The 16124-nt window shown below is 41.8% G+C and overlaps 1 protein-coding gene across 5 annotated transcripts in view; it reads left to right on the top strand.

Moving 5' to 3' along the window:
- Positions 1 to 16124, top strand: part of MYO7B (myosin VIIB) — a 60065-nt gene that overhangs the window by 13600 nt on the left and 30341 nt on the right. The window contains exons 10-26 of one of the 5 annotated variants that reach the window (XM_083505555.1): positions 347 to 423; positions 1248 to 1367; positions 1994 to 2136; positions 2547 to 2757; positions 3091 to 3226; positions 3525 to 3691; positions 4860 to 4916; positions 7266 to 7403; positions 8176 to 8328; positions 8854 to 8952; positions 9772 to 9866; positions 10100 to 10184; positions 10754 to 10972; positions 12388 to 12492; positions 13882 to 14049; positions 14822 to 15046; positions 15915 to 16079. In XM_083505555.1, the coding sequence (XP_083361681.1) occupies positions 347 to 423; positions 1248 to 1367; positions 1994 to 2136; positions 2547 to 2757; positions 3091 to 3226; positions 3525 to 3691; positions 4860 to 4916; positions 7266 to 7403; positions 8176 to 8328; positions 8854 to 8952; positions 9772 to 9866; positions 10100 to 10184; positions 10754 to 10972; positions 12388 to 12492; positions 13882 to 14049; positions 14822 to 15046; positions 15915 to 16079 (2363 nt within the window). Of the gene's footprint in view, positions 1 to 346; positions 424 to 1247; positions 1368 to 1993; positions 2137 to 2546; positions 2758 to 3090; positions 3227 to 3524; positions 3692 to 4859; positions 4917 to 7265; positions 7404 to 8175; positions 8329 to 8853; positions 8953 to 9771; positions 9867 to 10099; positions 10185 to 10753; positions 10973 to 12384; positions 12493 to 13881; positions 14050 to 14821; positions 15047 to 15914; positions 16080 to 16124 lie in introns of all 5 variants that reach the window. The other 4 variants (XM_083505556.1, XM_083505554.1, XM_083505557.1 and 1 more) reach the window with 4 other exon arrangements.

Genomic DNA, 16124 nt, shown 5'->3' with positions numbered 1-16124 from the left:
AGGAATCAACATTTTGAGAAGTGGGCAGGGGATGGCGGGTATATTTGCAAGGATCCTATTTGCCACAGTTGAAAAAAAACCACCATTTTAATTACTGGCACTGCTTAATGTCTGAACAATATATTACATTTCCCTGTAAGAAGGTTCGGGGACCATACCTTAAGGGGCATCTCCCATTTTCCACATGGATTATGAACACAAATACCATGGCGTCTTAGGGAGATTGCATTCTTCTTCTTGTGTTGTTACTTTCTTTAGCCTAATGGCTGCTTCTTGAATGAGCAAAAGTATGTTACATGCTTTTTGTTATAAATGATCACCAAGATTTACTTTTTCCTTTATCTAGCTGCCGTGTATGATAATTTGGACTGTTGTGCTGTGCTGGATTCTGCACACTTTTCCATTGCAACTAAACTGCTAGAGGTATTGGCGTTGCGCATGAATATTATTTATATTCTTTATTTAATCCCGACAACCTTTCCTCCAAAGGAACTCAGGGCAGTGAATATAGCTTCCCACTCCATAGCAAGTGCTGTGGGCTTCATGGATGAGTGGGGATTTGAACCTGATCTCCCAGCTCCTAATGTGACATTCTAACCACACTGTACTGCATTGTCCCCTCCCAGTTCCCCCGCCCCCTTCTTGTAGGAACATGCACACTTTTTACCATGTTGTCTTCTCTGCTTAGAGATCACATCTTGTGCTCCCATTGCCACCAGCTGCTATGCCACTGCTATGATGGCAGCCTTGCCTTGCCTTGCCCTGCTTTCTATTAAAGGTAAAAGTAAAGGACCCCTGACAGTTAAGTCCAGTTGCAAACAACTCTGGGGTTGCAGTGCTCATCTCGTTTTACAGGCCGAGGGAGCCAACGTTTGTCCGCAGACAGTTTTTCCGGGTCATGTGGCCAGCATGACTAATCTGCTTCTGGCAAAACCAGAGCTGCGCACGGAAATGCTGTTTACCTTCCCGCCAGAGTGGTATCTATTTATCTACTTGCACTTTGACGTGCTTTTGAACTACTAGGTTGGCAGGAGCTGGGACCAAGCAACGGGAGTTCACCCCGTCACGGGGATTCGAACCGCTGACCTTCCGATCGGCAAGCCCAAGGCTCAGTGGTTTACACCACAGCACCACCCACATCTCTATTAAGTGACTTTATATCCCTTCTCTTGAAGGAGGCGCTGCCCTTTCTCGCCAGATCTCCTATATCTACAGAAAATGACACAATTCAATTGTCATTCCTACAGGTGGATTCCGGGGAACTCCACAGCAGCCTTACAAACCACTCAATCATCATCAGGGGAGAGAGCGTCTCTATGCCCCTAAGTGTAGCCCAGGCTGCTGATGTGAGAGACGCCTTCGTAAAGGTAAAGGAGATAAACAGCTCTCCCCATGTGTGGTTCTCAGTTATGTTTTGTAAACAGCTTTGAGGTTTTCTTACAATGAGGCAGTGCATACATTTTATGAATAGATAAATAAAATAAAAACGATAAGGTTGTACTTGTCATTGAAGTTTAATAACAGTCTAAAGACAAAATCTTACAAACAATGTCCTGTTTGGTATTCCAGTTTTATCATCTGATTTATTAAGGAAGTTTGAATCTATACGAGCCTACAGCTATAATTATATTTCTTGGCTCTCATCCATGGGCTTACTGTCTTATGGTGAACGTTGCATGTTTTTCTTGATGTCAGTGGAGCTGGTATTTCAGCACAGAATGGCAGAATGTGGAGGGAGAGGGATGGCATATTGGCATCTATGGATGTTTATTTATTTATTGCAGCTTCTTGTTGCTGTGTGCATGGCATTTACTGCAACCTGATGGTATAGTGGTTGAGATGTGATGAAACAGGTTTGTACAGTGTGAAAGGAACATTAGAAAATGGGGCAGAAGCACTAGCCTTATAATCAGCTAAACCAATGCAATGAACCCCACATGTGAATGCAACTTGTGTTAAATACCGTGCTCTTATGCACCTTTTCTTTACCCAGGGGATCTATGGACTCCTCTTCCTCTGGATAGTTAATAAGATCAATACTGCAATTTACAACCCACCATCTCAGGGTCATAAAAAAACATGCAGGTCCATTGGGCTACTGGACATCTTTGGCTTTGAAAATTTTACCACTAACAGGTATGACATTCAAGTTTTAACTGTTTTGTGGGATGTTTTGAGAAATAGCACACCATGTCAGAAACAAATTGTAACCATTAGTATTTATGGAAGTTATATTTTAAGTTAATTAATTTCCACACTGAAGATGATTGAGGTCCACTGATACAGCTTCATGCTGAAGTGAAAGTGTGTGGTGTTTGTTACTTGCCCTTGATATATGCTAGATTTCATGAGAGCTGCCTGGTGATTCAAGATTTTTAGTGGATTAATCATTTGTCTTTTAATTGGTTACTCAGCCAGTTGTGTTTCTCATTAAGTGTATATTTTACCCAGACCTCAATATCTGAAGGCTATGAAGGACTAGAAGGGAAGATTATATTAATAATATAAATGTTCACGATAAATAAGAAATAATTGTGTCCCTGCAGTTTTGAGCAGCTGTGCATCAACTTTGCCAATGAGCATCTCCAGCAGTTCTTTGTAGCGCATGTCTTCAAGCTAGAGCAGGAGGAATACTTGGCTGAGCATATCACCTGGAGTCACATTGACTTCACGGATAACTGTACCGCCTTGGAAGTGATTGCACTCAAACCCATGAATATTGTGTCACTCATTGATGAAGAAAGCAGGTTCCCTAAGGTGAGTATTGTGGTTTTTCTCCAGGCTGCCACAGGGAATTAGCTTTGTTTTTATTTCTTCTGTTGCTATATTGTATTGATTTGTGTTGCATGTTGTGAATCTAGCTGTGTAGCTTGGCTCTCTTGCTTTAAACATCTGGAGCTATTTGCTGTGCAGGCAACCTAACGGAGACCCCTCAGGTTTCTGTATCTCTAAAATATTTCCTGACTCTAAAAATGTTGTTGCCACATTGTCGCAACTCAGGAAGTCTTTTGCCACACATTTTCCTTGTTTTGAGCACGTATTAGCATCCTCCCCGACCCACTTTAATCTCATGTTGTGGTTTGCTTCCAGGGAACAGACACAACCATGTTGCACAAAATCAACAATCATCATTGCAGAAGCAAAATCTACATTCCACCAAGAAGCGTCCATGACACAGTCTTTGGTATCAACCATTTTGCTGGTGTTGTTTATTACCAGTCTAAAGGTGAGTCAATAACAAAAGTTCCCTGTCCCAGCATTATATCATCTATCAATTCAAAGAGAGTTCCTTTTTTCCCCAGTTTCAAATCCTGCAGATTGATACTGTCAGACTAATTCTTGGTTCATAAACAGCTGTTTCATTCCTTTACTGAAGTGGTGTGGTAGGCAGGGTCCATTTCAATGGAGTGGGAATGGCCACTATCAAAGAGAGAGGAGGGAGAATGGCCAAGGGAACTCAGTACGATACTGAGATTGGCATCAAGCAGAAAGGCTTGATTTACCTTGCTTCTCCTTTCTTACAGGTTTTCTCGAGAAAAACCGTGACATGCTTAGCTCTGACATCCTGCAGTTGGTTCATTCATCCAAAAACAAATTCCTCAGACAGGTCTTTCAGGTGGAGACACCCGTGAATGTGATTCCTTTTGGCCGTGGGAGCATCAGGCATCTAGGAGTAGATCCCACCCTCAAGGTTAGCTGCCCCCCAGCACTGACTTGAAATGTAGATGTCCTCCCAGCCTCTATTTCTAGACATTCTAGCTGCACTTTGCCTTCTGTGTCAATTTTTTAAGCCTTTGCCATATTTTAAATGTATAATAGTAGGAACGATCCCAAGCTATTTATATTAGATATATCTGCTTTATCCTATAATTCAGAAAATACTTTCCTAGTTAGAATAAGTGGTTTGGTCAGAATATGCAGTTTTGTTTTCCTAGGGTTACCAGATTCAAAACAGGAGAGTAGAAATATACAGCAAGCAAAGCATCTTTTACAGTTACAATCACTCCTAGACTGCATACACACTATATCTTTAAAGCACTTTCAAAGCATATTTCCCTCCCTCAAGAAATTCTGGTCACTGTAGTTCCAATTCCCAGCAACCCTTAACAAACTACAGTGCTCAGAATTCTTTGAGAGGAAAAGGGCGCTTTGAATGAGCTTTGAAGATATAGTGTGTATGCAGTCTAGGAGTGATTGTTATAGTTTGAAGTTATAGTTTGTACACAACCTTGGCCTGCTGTGTGGGGATGGGGTCCCCTGCAATTCTTGTATGACAGGTATGGGGAAGATCTGCATGTTTATTGACTGCAAAACAGTGGCTGAGGAGGAGCAAGCCCAGTCCAACTAGTGCAGGTGTTACAATTTTGCAGTCATAGCATTGGCAAATCAGGATGAAGCATTTCTAAGCATTTAGCCAGTGTGATGAAGTGGTTAGAATATTGGCCCTAAACCAGGAAAACCTAGGCTTAGATCCCTACTCACCTGTGAAGGTCATTGGGTAATCTCAAACTAGCCAACATCTCTCAGACACAAGGTTATTGTGAGGATAAAATGAGATAACATCAGTCTACATTGTGCTCAACTATTTGGAGAAAGGATATGCGGTGGCTGTGCAAATTCGCAGCCATCATGTTGTAATAGCATTGCAGGGACATTATTGCGGTGTTGTGCCAATGCAAGTGTTTAGGATTTATCCACATGATGCTCTTTTCAGATTTCCCCCTGCACTATTTTCAATCTAACTGTAGTGAAACATCAAATAATTGCTGTACTTATCTTATCCATCTGTTCATTTCCTCCTTTATTCTTTCAAAATTCTACCCTTTTTGCTCTCCCTTTTGCTGTCCTTTTGCCACCAGTCATTGTCCTGCCGGGGTTTTGTGCAATCCAGAACATCACCTGCTGCCTTAGGACAGGTAAACTGCTTGGAGAAGAAATGCCATGATTGGAAAAAAAAATCAACCCTAAAGCCATCACCTGGCTTTAATTATTTCTGTAGCAGCTGTGAGTTTGTGCAATACCTATTTTATTTCAGTAGGCTGGAAGGCGAACTATTTCCTTTGGATTGTGCCTACTGTTGGGAAAATTTCAGGCATTCCCCTGCAACTCTGACAAAGGTTGCTAAGTAGTTAGTTACCTGCAGAACGTGTATGTCCTGTTAGCCACATTTCCCCCATTCTGGAGCATATGCTCATGCTAACTGAACTTAAGCTTTAAAAATAAGACACTGAGAGAAACTGACATTGAGAGATATGCCCATGCCTAGATGTCCTTGTTTCTTTGCAGGAAAGCACCTTGTGTGTTTATCTCTCTCTGAAAACATCAGCTTCCAGAATAATTGCAAGGTTTCAAGGCTACTTGAAAAGCAGCTGCCACCTGCCCTATTCAGATATTTTTCATATACACAGCTGCTCCTTTATCTTTTGCTTCTGAGTTTGTTTGGGGGTTTGAAAACCTGAACCCGGGCTCTTTTGGAAGGAAGGGAAAGATAGATTTTAATCAGCAAATTTAATCAGGTGCTGTTTTCCCCAGCAGTTTGCATATGCCATTACAGGCACCAGCGGTCAGCTAGTTGGTGGTGCCTGCAAACCTCCCTTTGGCTGAGCCAGGCTTGTACATAGTATATATGATGTCAAGTGTAGGGCAGTTGGTTGTGCCTTGGCCTACATGGTCTCATGTAGGAGGACTGGTGGGCCTAATTAGACCTATAGATTGAAGCTTGCCATCCCTGGGCATAGATGTCCATTGAAATACAGAATGGAAGATCCTGTTTTGTTTTGTTTTATCCATCCACATTTGTACTCCTGGTACATACACAATTGTATTCAGATATTTTCAAGCTATATAGCTTTCCAGTGCTTAAAAACTAAAAGAAATTACCAGAATAGAGTAAATATATCCAGAATAATCACAATTCTTTTGCATCAGTTCTTCCAAAATATAAATATATAAATGTATAAACATTAAATATTGAAGTTATAGGGGGGAAAATATGTAAACGATAAAAAGTCCACTTGTCTTGCTATTCCTAACGTTTTTAAGTATCTTGTAGTTACCATTATTGACATTACAGTATTTTGTAACATTGCTACTAGTTTGCCTGTATTTACGTGTTCCCACAACTTCCTAATTATGTCAAGTTCATTGGGGTTTTTGAATGTTCATCCATGCCTTAGCATGAATAATTCTTGCTATGGTTAAAATATGTAATATGTGTCTATTCATAGTAATTTTGTTTTATTTTACCTCCTTTATTCTCTTGGTTGGCATGTCTTTTTTTCTTTAGACTTTTGTTCTGTCCACAGTTATTGTTTTCCCCCCTCAGAGCAGGCAAGAGCTACCCCTATGTTATTACTCTGTTGAATTTGCACATCTGAGTTGCCACTCCACCATTTTGTGGCATTAACAATAACACTATTACAGCGTTGAGATAATTAAATGTTCGTTTGTAACCTAGTTTATAGAGGGTAATTTCTAACTAATTGGTCTATTCTGAATATGAGTAATGCTGGATATTACCCATAGTTCTTCTTTAAACTTTTATGTTCTTTGTTTAAAGAAGTTAAAATATCCAACAAAAAAGTATCAGGTCAGCTCCAGTAGAGACACATAATACCACCCTCTCTTTTACATTTGTCATTTTTCCTTTATACATCTATGCCTGTTGAAGAATTCTGAGCAAGTTGACTGTTGGTATTATAAAAGGATGGTTTCCTTTGGTTTGTGATTTTGGCCATTGGAGGGCAGTAGTACTTCATATATAAAACCAATAGGTCCCACAAACCATGTTGAAAAGGGAACCTCAGGTCTACAAACATAACAGGAGAGGCAATGGGTATATATGCTCCACAGCTTCAGACACACATTACAAATGTCCACTAGGGGGACACAGTAGACAAAGAGAGAACTTGTCAGTCATAAAAAGTATGGCTTTTTATTAAGGGCATATTCGCCAGCAATATTAAGAACACATTTTCTCTGAAAATGCATTGCTTGAATTGTTTTTAATGCGAATGCAAAGCAGTAAGAAAGGGCTTTTCCCTGTATGGTTGTATTAGCATTTTCATTATTGGTTTGTCTACATCACAGCATCAAGCAAAATGTGCCTCATCAGCATTTTATTATTCAAGAGTAAACATGTGTAGGAGTGCACAGTGAATGGGTGTTCAGTCACCGAGGCAGTATATATATGTATAATTCAGCATAGGCATTCAATGCATGTGGGTGTTGAATTGATATTCAAGACATGTGGTTTGCTCTCCCAGGGGTCAGATACCACCAAGCGTCTCTCTACGTTAGGGGGGCAGTTCAAACAGTCCCTGGAGCAGCTGATGAAAATCCTGAGTAACTGCCAGCCATATTTTATCCGCTGCATCAAACCCAATGACTACAAGAGGCCAATGGTAATATTTCATTAAAATATCTTGATCAAGCTTTTGTCTTTAGCATCTGTTGGTTTGAAGAGAAAGGACATTCGTTTGGGAGGAATTGTACAGTTAGCAGAGGTGGGGGATGGGGGCCAGCCCCTCAAAAAAAAAAAAAATCCAACGAAAGGGCCAGCCCCCCTGCATGTTGCGGGGCACACTTGTGTCACATGCACAAGCTACGGGGCACCTGCACAACATGTCAGCACACCCCATAGCATGTGTGAGTGATGTCAGCATGCCACTGGGTGTGTGTGCAAGATGCGAGGATGCCACAGGGCATGCTTTCACCATGCGTGCATGCAGCAGGGCATGCATACCCGGTGTGCTGAAGTCGTGTGGCCCTGCCCGCCCCGCCCCCCCAGTCACGGGGGCAAGGTGGTGCATGTGACAGGGTGCTTCCAAATGAGAGCAGTTTCCTGCAGATGGCACATTCAGATCTAATTTTCTTTATGTGATTGACATTCCAGGGTTTAATAGGCAGGCTCATTCATTTTGGCGAAAATTTGTATTAATAGGCAGGTACGAATAAGAAGCAAGCAAGTGGGTGACTCTAGCAAATGTATTGACATCCCTTGTTCCCTCCTGTGCTTGTTCTGGTATCCCAACTTGACTGAAAATGTGAAAGAGATAAATATATTTTTCATTAGACTCAGGATTAGGTGTGAAAAGAATAAGCAGGAACACTTAATGTATATGATACAGAACCAATGTTGTTTGTGTCGAATTTTGCTGCGTGTTTTATTTTCAGCTGTTCGACCGAGAACTCTGTATCCGTCAGCTGCGCTACTCTGGAATGATGGAAACCATCCGGATTAGGAAAGCTGGCTACCCAATTCGCTATGGCTTTGCAGAATTCTTTGAGAGATACCGAGTTCTGCAGCCAATGTCTTCTCGTGAGCAGGCAAGTTAGCAGGACTGATCAACCTTATTACTGCAGTAAGAGGCATATTGATTTGTAAAACTCAAATCCCTTCTTACTGCTATATACATATCCAGTAAGCACATCACCAAGAAGTGGGTTGCTTTAGAATCATAGAATCATAGAGTTGGAAGAGACCACAAGGGCCATCGAGTCCAACCCCCTGCCAAGCAGGAAACACCATCAGAGCACTCCTGACATATGGTTGTCAAGCCTCTGCTTAAAGACCTCCAAAGAAGGAGACTCCACCACACTCCTTGGCAGCAAATTCCGCTGTCGAACAGCTCTTACTGTCAGGAAGCTTTATTTATGCTTTTTTTAAGTCATCCTTAGCAGTTGCAAGAATTTATATGGCAATATTACCAGTGATATAAATCTCACCAATTCTAGTGTAAAAAAGCACTTCCAGAGTATGACCAGAATCTGGTGCCCATTTCTTAGTTATTTTTCATGAGGCCTCTTAAGTTTCCAACCAAACATAAATGTGACAATTTATTTACATTTCAGCTGAAGAATGATGCTCGCCAGTGCTGCATTTACATCTGTGAGAAGGTGATAGGAAAAGATGATGAGTGGAAAATTGGAAGAACCAAAGTATTCCTGAAAGTAAGTTACTGGTTTAATCTAACAGTTTTGTCCACTTTGAACAGCCACGGTTTTCCTCAAAGAATCCTGGGAACTTTAGATCATGAAAGGCTCTGGGAGTTGTTAGGAGACGTCTATTTCCCTCACACAGTGACCCTCCCCAAAGGGATTGTTTGCTAAACCACTCAGAATTGTAGCTCTGTGAAGAGAATAGGGGTCTCCAAACAACTCTCAGCACCCTTAACAAACTACACTTCCCAGGATTCTTTGGGGGAAGCCATGACAGATTATAGTGATACGACACAGCTTTAAACGTATAGCGCAGATAGGACCTATGTGAGAGCACTGTTCCCTCAGGTCTGTTTGCCTGATCTTCTATGAATTGTTTCTCATCGCTTCTCTTCAGCATTATGTAGTAGTGCACAGGGTTCAGTCACAACTCAGTAACTTGTACTTACAAGTCATAGACCTTGTCCTCTCCTGCCCAAATTATTTCTGTGGACACCCATGCTTGAGAGGAACTTACTCTCCATCTTGAAGCTGAGTCTACAAGCTGACTTCAGGGCTGTTGTAACATCCAGCCTAATTTTTGTACTTGCCCCCCTTGTTCCCCTCACCTGGCTCTAAATCAGTTGACACTAGATGACAAAGCAGAAGTGTTTCCTCCATCTCCATCACAGATTCTCTAATACATTTTGTTGCTAAGAGCAATAGAATAACTCGTATATTGTCCTATATACCGACTGATTGGTTCTGTTTTGTTACAACCCTTTTATATGTGGTGATTTTTAGGTTAGATTAGTTGGTGATAAACATGTGAATTTTTCTATTCTTTAATAGGACTATCATGATACAGTACTGGAGGTGCAGAGAGACAAAGCACTCACAGAGAAAGCCATCCTAATTCAGAAAGTGCTGAGAGGGTTCAAGGAAAGGTAAAAATGCTTCTAAAGGTAGCAAATGAAATCACATTGTTAATTTCCTTTGGGTATTTTACCCATGGGGAGAAAATTGCATTTTTCTTGGGCTCGATGCAGGTGGCTTTTGTGTGTGAGGTAGGGAGGAGGGGGTGCAGTTCTGGGTTTATTCCACTGGACCCACTATTTTGGGATTAATGTTAGCATATTGAGGTTTGTTTTGTTTTTGTTTTAATTCCTTCTGCCTGCAGGAAACAGTTTCTGAGGCAGAGGCGCTGTGCTGTGGTTATTCAGACAGCCTGGAGGGGATATTGCTGTCGAAAGAACTTCAAGATGGTAAAAAGCTTGCATGGATCTTTCAGATGCAGTTATCAAAATGGGCTCTGCATAGCCAGGCACACTATTCATAGGTTCTTACACTAAGAGACCTAGAACACTCAAACATTACTTTGAATGGGATTCAGAGAATCAGCTGCACAGCTACTTATGGAACTATTTATGGAACTTCACACACCTCAAACTATATGGTGGGCTGCTTTTGAAATGTTGCAAGGCACAACATTCTGCTGTGCAAAGGGGAAAGTGTCAAAAAATCCCCCTGGATGTGCTTTTCACATAGTTCTTTGGATCCCTGCCTTGGTTCAGTTGTTGTTTTTAATGCAACAACTGTCTAGGGTCTAACAGATGGCTGATTTATCGGGGGGGGGGGGACTGTTGCTTGCATGTATTCCTGATGTGCTTTTAGTGTATGGATAAGATAGGAGGTGGATAAAATAAATTTGGTTTTGTCACTGTAGCAAGGACCTCCATGAGATGCTTTCAAAGACAATGGAATATTTATTCATTTGAAGCATTTTTAACCTGCTGTTCATGCACCTTGTCCATTTCTTTTCTTGTGTGGTTAGATCATGTTGGGTTTTGAGCGCCTGCAGGCCCTTTTCCGGAGCAGGCAGCTTGTGAAGCAATATGAGGCCGCCCGGGCAAGTGTGATTAAGTTCCAAGCTTTGTGTCGAGGTTACCTGATGCGCCAGAAAACAGCTGAGCAGCTGAAAGCTGTGTGTGTGATACAGGCTTATGCCAGAGGGATGTTTGCTCGTAGGAGCTTCCAGAGAATGAAGAGAGAGGTGGGTACAGTTGGATCATAATCAGCACATGATGCATCATAGTAGGAAAGCTTGACAGCAGCCAAATCCTGCGAATAGAGAGTTGGCCTAGTGATGATTTTAGTATCCTCAAGGTACAAAATAACTGAACACTACATAATCATTTAATCATGACCCCCTGCTTACTACAGTTGAGGGTGAGGTCTTGGAACTCTTGACAAGGTGATTAGAACAGAATTATTTAAAATACACACCAATTCAATTTGTTTGTGTTCAGGGTTAGATATATTGGCCTCATTCACATGTCACAAGCCATGGTTAAGAGACTTGATTAGCTCTTCTTCACTGGAGCATGGAAGAAACAAACCACAATCTCTGCCTTTGCTTTATGTCCACTGAACCATGTTTTACTGCAACAAACTATGATCAGTGAATGCATACAGATCATGCATTTATGGGAGTGAAACAAACTGTAATCCTTGTTTTGGATGTATTGCAAATCCAGAGTACATGGTTTGTTTCCTCCCAGTACTAGCAGGGAAAAGTGAAAAAGTCCTCTTAGGCCCAGTCACACTAACCATTAACTATGGTTTCCCAGGATGTCACTGAATGAGTTTTGCCTTTAGCACTTGCAATAAATTTTTAAAAATCGTTCACAGCCAAAATGATATGTGATGACTTTAAAAGACATTAATTTTCCAAAATATTTTTGATGCAACTTTAAAATACAGAATGAAAGCTATTGATTTATAAGGACACCGGTATACGGTAGATATTTAGGTTCTAACAGTAGTATTTACTAATTCTAAAGGTGAAACTGGTGTTTCATTGCAGGGATAGCTCGGATGGTAGAGTATGAGACTCTTAATCTCAGGGTCATGAGGTTGAGCCCCAGGTTGGGCAAAATATTCCTGCATTGCAGGGGTTGGACTAGATGACCCTCGTGGTCCCTTCCAGCTCTACGATTCTTATGTTCTTGATGCAAGAATAGTGTATTTGTGGTGCATTTATTCTGCTTTATTGGTTGCTCTGTGATGCTTCCCCACTGCTACCATATTATTGCTGTCTGGAGAGGATATAGCTCAACAAAAGCAGAGAAAAAATAAACGAGAACATTCCTGGTGTAAAAAGTTACAAGATTTCAGCAGGAAGTTACTAGGTATGCCCTGAATGGAAATGAAGCAGTGTGACCAACCCAAAACTTTTCCAGGTGCAAAGAGTATTGAAATTGAGATCACATGTGGCTTCCCCACAAGATCACGAGCACAAATCATCATGGATGCATAATAGAAAGGCTGTCTGGAAGGGGGCTCACAGTGAGACTTTTGCCCTTGCTATATGCAAATGTTAGGCTGGGAATCATTTGGAAAGGAGGGAGTGCAAAGTGATAAATCTGGCTAAAGACAACAATAGTAAGTTTCTGTTACCTGCAGCAGCAACTCAAACTGGAAGCCAGACAGCTACGCTTCAAGGAAGATAAGCATCTCCTTCCAATAACTGGAGCAAAGAAAGCAAGGGAAGAAGCACTTAGAATAGAAAAGGTAGGTTCTCTCGGTCGCCGGGCTCTCATGTATGATGGCATTCAGGCAGAAGAAACTCCCACAGAAGAAATATGTGTTTTCACAGCAGGTCACATACAGTGATGCAAGTGGACATATTTCCAAAGCAGAAAGACATGCATGTTGATTGAGAGTTCTGTCTGTGCAGAAATATTAGGAAAGTTCATCATACGCAACAAATGTCCTCCCATCTGTACCTGTTGTCACTACTTTGCCGTTTGTGAAAGTGAAGTTCATTTCATGCATGTGTTATGGTTCTATAACAGGTGGTGGGGAACCTTTGGTCTGCCTGGTGTTGCTGAACTACAACTTCCATCATCCCTGATGGCCATGGTTGCTGGAGCTGATAGGAGTCGTAGTTTATCAACATCTAGAGGGTTAAAGGTGCCCCACACCTTTCCTTATAAGGTCATCTGATTTTTTTAAAGTAAGAAGTAGCAAGGCAAATTGGGACGCGGGTGGCGCTGTGGGTTAAACCACAGAGCCTAGGACTTGCCGATCAGAAGGTCAGTGGTTCAAATCCCCGCAATGGGGTGAGCTCCCATTGCTCGGTCCCTGCTCCTGCCAACCTAGCAGTTTGAAAGCACCCCAAAAAGTGCAAGTAGCTAAATAGGTACTACTCCGACAGGAAGGTAAATGGCGTTTCCGTGCGCTGCTCTGGTTCCAGAAGCGGCTTAGTCATGCTGGCCACATGACCTGGAAGCTGTACGCCGGCTCCCTCGGCCAGTAAAGCAAGATGAGCGCCACAACTCCAGAGTCGTCCGCAACTGGACCCTAATGGTCAGGGGTCCCTTTACCTTTACTAGCCAGGCAAATTATTTTCACCATGAAATCTTCTTGTTCCCTATACGTATTAGAAAATGAAATAATTTGCTTGGAATCCAAGAGCATATGCTGGGTCTCAGCAAGCTTAGTTCCAGCATGTTATATTGAAATACTTTATTGTCACTTGTACAACTTGTATACAGTGAGATTACACAGTTAATTGTATATTGTATATACTGTATATGGTCAGATATCTCCTACTTAGATCTGCTTTACCAGGATACCACTGTGCCTGTCTCTGGAAATCTAGGTGACAGAAATTAGGTTTATAAGGAGTAGATTGCTTACAGAATTAGATGAGATTTAGAAACATTTGAAAATATCTGGTCCATCTTTGTATGCTCTGAGTAGCTTGCATACTTTGCTCCTGAGTATTCCCATATGCATTCTAGTAGCTTACTTTGTAAACCTGTTTGTCCTCCTGGCCATGGAAATCCAAACTTGCACTTTGTGCCTATGAGGATTTGGTGTGTGTACAGATTTTCATTCTCACAAGTTCCTAGAGCTGGCTACATGGATTCATATAACATGGATTCATATCCACAGGAACAGCTGGAAGAGGATGCTGAGAAGCTAAGGAAATATGATGCTGTTGACGACAAACATGAAGCAATATATGATGTCATCAGTGACCAGGAAATGGTGGACAGAGTATTTGGTTTCTTACCTTCTTTAATCGGAGGCCAAGAAGGACAGGCTCCTCTGGGCTTTGAGGTAAGCAGCTGTAAAGTCAGTATTGTATAGGCCTGTTCACCCCCAGGGGGAAAAACAGCATATGAATTGGCCACCTGGAGATACTCTCTTAATAGAGAAGGTGTCCACTATGCACACCTTACAATGATGCTTCTTAATAGCCGACATTGACACAGTTTTGTAGAGTGTCTTGGCTAAAAGGCAGGGTAGAAATGCCTCAGACAAGCAAACAGCCTTGCTGGAGCCTCGGTATAAGAAGAGCCCTGCTGGGTCACACCAAAGGTCCATCTAGCGCAGCATCCTGTTCTTGCAGTGGCCAACCACATGCATGTGGGAAGCTCACAGTCAGGACACGAGTGCAACAACGCTCTCTGACTCATGTTCCCCAAACACTGCAGCCATCAGGACTAGTAAGCACTGATGTTTCTGTGGGAAGGCAGAGAGTGAAGGATAACTGTTATGTACTGAAGTTCTCACCCTGGGCCAGCAGGGGGATACTGTATATAGTTTTCACTCAGGTCCACATATGCAAATAAGGAATTGAAAGTGACGTGCAGTGATTGGATAGTTACAGAAAGTTGTTACTGTTGCATTGTAGTGGAGCTCTATATAAGCAGGCTGGCTGAACCCTTCAGTTCAGTTCTGTTCTGGGTCTGTGAATAAACAAGAGCTGTTTGAAGAATCGCTGTGTCGTCTGATATGTTCACCCACAACTTAACAATAACGACATGAGAGAGAGAGAGAGAGATGCTCTCTTCTTCTGTGTCATAGTCTGTGATTCTTTGCCCTTTAGGACTTAGAGACAAAGACACAGATGTACAAACTGAACGAGGTGGACCTGGATATGATCCCGATGGCCATGGAGCTGGAGGAAGAGGAAGAGGAGACGAGTGGTCTTGCAGAATATTCATTCCCAAAATTTGCAGCCACTTACTTCCAAGGTTCCTCTACACATACGCACATTCGACGGCCGCTACGCCACCCATTGCTCTACCATGAGGAGAAGGATGATATTCTGGTAGTGTAAATCTTCGCTGTGCTGCTTAAGTTCTGAGGACAACACTAGCAGCACCCTAGATCTTATTCTCCCCCCCCTTTGTTTTCTGCAGGCCACAAAATGCTGTTCTAGAAATAAAATAGAAAGAACACCAATGCTAGAATGCAAGATTTAGATTGTGTATACACCATACATTTAAAGGATGTTCTTCCCCTCTTAGTAACCCTGGGAGTTGTCGTTTACCCCTCACAAAGCTATAATTCCCAGCACCTGTAACAAACAATAGTTCCCAGGATCCTTTGGGAAGGCACATGCTTTAAATGTATGGTGTGTATGCAGCCTTAGTCAATACAACTGCTAGATTAATTGATTTACAATATATTTGTTCAGTTAAAAGCAAAACCCTAATTTACTGGGCAGCAATTTTTTTAAGAACTTTTTTTAAAACACAGGTACTTTAAAAAATACCACCGTCTCTCACATATGGGAGGGAATGCCTCATGCAGTGGTTATTGAAAAACAAACGGAGAATATGTATTTATTCATATGCAGATTTAATAAATGAAGTTTATAAGATTGACTAAGATTTACTGAATCGGTTTATAATCCTCCATATTGTGTCTCAACACAGGACAAACTAACAAGCTGGTTTTACAGTACAGTATTAGCAAAAACCAGTGCCAGCTACTGACTGAACTGCTGCTGCCTAGCTACTGCTACTATTGCAGATTATATCACAAAGTCGTTATGGTTTCAGTACAGGCACACAGAACCTCACAAACCTCCGTGGGAATTAAGTGCATGCAAATACCCATGGGTAAAATATGTGACACGTTAGTTTTACCATTACTATGCAAAACAATCCCAATGTGTGTCCTATCCGTATTAGGCATCTCTAGCTGTTTGGACCACCATCTTGCAGTTCATGGGTGACTTACCAGAGCTAGGAAAAAACACCAACAGCAAGAGCACCTCTGAAGTGACTCAGGTCTATGATACCTTTGGCAAGAAAAACCAGCTGCAGCCCACAGGCAACAACTGCAGTCCTGATGTGGTAAGAGGAAAACGACATTTTTTTTCACAGCTATAATCTTATGAA

This window comes from Podarcis liolepis (genome assembly GCF_965112155.1).
Source record: "Podarcis liolepis genome assembly, chromosome: 5".
NCBI classification, from domain to species: domain Eukaryota; kingdom Metazoa; phylum Chordata; class Lepidosauria; order Squamata; family Lacertidae; genus Podarcis; species Podarcis liolepis.
Note: the sequence above shows the minus strand (reverse complement) of the source record. Positions and strands in the feature narration are given on the sequence as shown.